This window comes from Arachis duranensis, chromosome 1 (genome assembly GCF_000817695.3).
Source record: "Arachis duranensis cultivar V14167 chromosome 1, aradu.V14167.gnm2.J7QH, whole genome shotgun sequence".
In the NCBI taxonomy this organism is placed as follows: Eukaryota; Viridiplantae; Streptophyta; class Magnoliopsida; order Fabales; family Fabaceae; genus Arachis; species Arachis duranensis.
In genome coordinates, this window is record NC_029772.3 from 96,505,182 (window position 1) to 96,509,658 (window position 4,477).

The 4,477-nt window shown below is 37.7% G+C and overlaps 1 protein-coding gene across 1 annotated transcript; it reads right to left on the reverse strand.

Annotated features, from left to right (window-relative positions):
* Positions 1–1,662: 1,662 nt before the first annotated feature.
* Positions 1,663–3,458, reverse strand: LOC107465491 (endo-1,3;1,4-beta-D-glucanase-like). The gene is made up of 6 exons (XM_016084472.3): positions 3,345–3,458; positions 2,752–2,878; positions 2,358–2,448; positions 2,164–2,253; positions 1,977–2,077; positions 1,663–1,888 (listed from the first exon to the last, which is right to left on the reverse strand). The coding sequence occupies exons 1-6, from the start codon at positions 3,410–3,412 to the stop codon at positions 1,748–1,750; spliced, it is 618 nt and encodes a 205-aa protein (XP_015939958.1). The 5' UTR covers positions 3,413–3,458; the 3' UTR covers positions 1,663–1,747.
* Between the last annotated feature and the right edge of the window lie 1,019 nt (positions 3,459–4,477).

Below are 4,477 nucleotides of genomic sequence, written 5' to 3' on the forward strand. Positions count from 1 at the left end.
GTGCCAGTTTGGGCGTTTAACTCCCATTTTGGTGCCAGTTCCGGCGTTTAACGCTGGAATTTCTGTAGGTGACTTTGAGCGCCGGTTTGGGCCATCAAATCTTGGGCAAAGTATGGACTATCATATATTGCTGGAAAGCCCAGGATGTCTACTTTCCAACGCCGTTAAGAGCGCGCCAATTGGGCTTCTGTAGCTCCAGAAAATCCACTTCGAGTGCAAGGAGGTCAGAATCCAACAGCATCTGCAGTCCTTTTTGGTCTCGGAATCAGATTTTTGCTCAGGACCCTCAATTTCAGTCAGAAAATACCTGAAATCACAGAAAAACACACAAACTCATAGTAAAGTCCAGAAAAGTGAATTTTAGCTAAAAACTAATAAAAATATACTAAAAACTAACTAGATCATACCAAAAACATACTAAAAACAATGCCAAAAAGCATACAAATTATCCGCTCATCACTGACCTCGTACTCGAGACGTCGATCTCGTTTTCAGTTGAACTAATTTAGGTTGTAAGGCATGCATTTATTTCAGAAGCGTGCTTCAGAAGTTACGAAATGTGGAGTACGTCGAATAGGTTCGAAAATGCTAGTCTGTTAAAATAATCTTCACCAATGCGTATCTCCCTTCTTCAAACCTGAGGAATTTTCTCCTTAGGTCCGACCCTTTTGTCGGCTTTTCATAGTGAGAATCTTAAATCGGCTTTTTCGTTGTCTCGGCTATCAATACTCAAAAACTAAGATATTTGATACTCCCAGTTTCAGATCAATACCAAGGTGTCTAGCGCACTGTGAAACCCCATTTTCTCTTTGGTGTATAGTCTCGTTAATCTCTCCAATAATTAGTTTGCTCCGATGGACGGAATGGACTTGGTCACTTGTTCCACGATTATCTAACAGCATCACTTTCTGTCATAGACCTCGGCAATCGATTCCGAAATCGATGGCTATCCTTTCTCACTTTTAGTGTAGAACCTTCAATGGTTGCAGCATTTCGAATGACTTCTGTTGGTCACTTTTTACTTTCTATCATGTCAATTACTTAATCACACGTGCCGCCACATCATTTCATCAAGTCACCCAAAATATCTTCTTTGAATTCATGACACGTTTCGGTAATTACAGGGTGAATAAAAAATTCATTCTCGTGAGCTTTCGGCAACAGTTCATGTGTCAACTTTTGACATTAGTCACACTAACCTCTTCCTTTACCTTCAATTTCGTTTCTTCATTCCTCCTACTTTCTTTCTTGTCTTCCTCTATCTCTTTTTGATTTTCTTGTTTAATAAACTTCAATATCCTTAATAGCTCCTTATCCTCCTTGGTCATACAAGCAATACTCAAAGGTTTCCTGCCCAGGCGTCCGTCATCGTTCATGAAGTTGTGTTCACACGCATTCTAAACCCCTTTTTTGCAATGCATCGCAATCATCCCACGAGGATGCGGTCAGCAACAAATATTGTGTATTCTACTTATTATCGAGAAGATCAATATGACTAATTATTTTTATTAATCTTCATATAAAATATGTATATTATATGATTATGTCCATATTAATTATTAGAAAATCCTTACAACACCAGCCAACAAGCTATAACTCAAATGACATAGTCTCTCAATACTCATCCCGAAGTCGCAGATTTGAGTCTCATTCCACAATCATAGTAATGTTTAATAATGATAGATGAATGTAATATTCATGTCCAACAAGCAAAGAAACATAAGTGATATATTCTTGACACAATTTCTCACTTGAGATGTTTAGCAAACCAGTCCAAAACGAACTGATGAGCCTCCTCAGCATCCTTCACTGCTTTTGAATCTTGAGGGTCATACCTCACAGTCCAACCATGTGCCACATTTAGAACTACCTTAACATAACTGTCAACCTGCACCAAACCAATAAAATTAGGTTCATCAATCATCACATGTCTCACTGGTTGACAACAAATTGAAGGAAAGGAAATCATATCTGACCCAAGGTTTAGCCTTCAGGACTTCTTCAAACTTCTTTATAAGTTCTGGAGGGGAAACTTGATCTATTTCAGCTCCAAGAATGCCAATTGGAATATCAACAGCTAAAAAGGTATCAAGGCCAATGATTAAGTGAAAGAGTTAGAATTGAGAAGAATCTGTCTTCCATTACAATATTGGAAATACATACCACTGATATCTTCAACAGTGACATATGATGGATGTAACAGCACAGCAACTTGGATAAGTTTAGGTTTTGCAAGTTCAACCACAACCTTAGCTGAGAGAAAGAAGAGAATATATAGTGTGAGTTCAGTGTTAACTTAGCTGTGTTGATAGCTTTAAATCCAACCACCAATAAGGATCATAATAAGAGGCACTCACCACCCCAACAAAAACCAACTGCACCAATAGCAGAGATACCTTTACTTTTTAAGGCTTCAACAACGGGTTTTGCATCTTCAAAACCTTTATCCTAATACATAACAGAATAGCTAGGCATCAAAGGTGTCACAACTTGGGTATATATAGCTGATTTGAAATACTTAGCATTAAGATTATAAACCAGCCATAACAGTGGTAGTATGGCAAGCCAATTTCAAGTTATAATAAGATTAAGTAACTAAGTAATAGTGTAATACTCAGTCACATATCCTCCAAAATCAGAGTTATCTAAGTTCAAATTTGAATTAAATGATGATACTAATAATACATACTTTTCTTCAATAAAGAAAGTTATGAACAAAGAAATAATGTTAAATCATTAAAAAGAACTAACCGTTCCATGATCTTTTAGCCACTCTCCTATAGGTCTGTTAAGATTTTGAAGATCATAGGGTTCACCATAAAAGAAGTCCGGAACAACCACATAGTAACCAGAAGCCGCAATCTTGTCTGCAAGCTTCCTAAACAACAAAAGATGAACAATGTTATTTAGGACAGGAACATATTGAGATGAAAACAGAGATAATTGACAATAAGAGCAGATTGAATCAGATTAGCCTCCTGCTTCTATTGGTGGTATAATTTATCAAAACCTTCAGAAATTTTAAGTGAAAGGATAAACAACCACTACCACTGTACCAAAAACCAATTGAGTATATAATGTATGAAGAATATTACAATCTAACATAACATGTACAACATATCTTTCACAAACCATGAATCTATACTATTATGCTAATATGTCAATTTTTGTCTTAAAAGGACAAGTAGTGTGAATATCAACATAGTATCCTTCCTTATGATCTACATGGTATATTACTTTGAATTTGTCAACGCAAAGCCATAAACAATAATTTAATTTCTTGAATCATTCTATTAAAAGTTAGTAAATTAGTTTCATAAAACAAACATGAGAAGTGGCTATACCTTAGATTTGGTGCTTCATACCCTGAAAGAGAAATGAAACATGTGAAGTGAGTGTAGAATTTATACATGAAATGTTTAACACCTGCAATAAATTTATGCTACATAGCCTGAAAGACAAAAAGGTTTATTAACGTATTATGCTGTGAACTCAATGTCACAATGAGAAACCTCAGACCGAAATATTTCTTTAGAACTTTCAAATCGAAGAGTTTATAAAGAACTAATGAGTGACTTGGGCAATCCTGCATAGTGTAACGAAGAAAAATAGTAGAAGGAGGACTGAGGCAAGTAAAGATGATAGTGGTGTCCAAAATATCAAGGCAAGTAAAGATGATAGTGGTGTCCAAAATATTAAGCCGGCAGCGTTGAGTGGTATTGCTCTCTCTTTCTGAAATTCTTCTTTGATTTCTTTTCCCTTTTGAATATTGCTTCCTTATTCCTCTTCTTTTCCATCATTCAGGTGTTGCTGTGACCATGGATGAGTAACAATAATTCTATCTTTCCTTAACACTACCTATGAGATTACCCTTATAGTATTGATTATACTTTTTCTTGTCTTCTTTATACTATTTCATTGTTATTAGCACTCAATGGCTCTTGTAATACTCCCCTGTGGGGCATTCATGCTCTCTTAGTTAATATCACAAGATCTCTATCCTTCCATTTGGTGCTCTCGTTGATCATGGCCGATAATACTCGGATGAAAACTATGGAGGCTGACATCAAGCGTTTGTATCAGATGATCAAAGCGGCCACCGAGGAGGGCAGAGCTGAACGCGCGCGTGCCACAGAGGCTAAGGATCTGAAGCTAGAAGCGATCCTGTCCTCTCTCACCCAACTCCTCTCTGATCCAACTCGCGGCCATTCTGTCGTGTGTGACTCCCCGCAAGGCTCATACTCCGGCGCCGATCATCACCAACGACACCTACAACCTTATAGAAGGGTGAGCTTTGATCTCCCGAAATTTGATGGAATGGATGCGCTAAACTGGATATCTTCTGTCGACCAATACTTTGATTTCTTTCGAGTTCCGGTGGAAGAGCAAGTTGGTCTCGCCGCAATACACATGACCGGCATGGCAGTGCCGTGGTTTCAAATGGCTCAACGCTCAGCTCCTTTCCGATCATGGGCCC

What these genes read in the sequence shown, in the direction of transcription:
- LOC107465491 (XM_016084472.3), bottom strand. Translation starts at nt 3,412, where the DNA reads ATGTATAAATTCTACACTCACTTCACATGTTTCATTTCTCTTTCAGGG. An exon ending in AGTTGGTTTTTGTTGGGGTG is followed by an intron (nt 2,254 to 2,357) that starts GTGAGTGCCTCT and finishes TCTTTCTCTCAG; the next exon opens with CTAAGGTTGTGGTTGAACTT. An exon ending in CACTGTTGAAGATATCAGTG is followed by an intron (nt 2,078 to 2,163) that starts GTATGTATTTCC and finishes ATACCTTTTTAG; the next exon opens with CTGTTGATATTCCAATTGGC.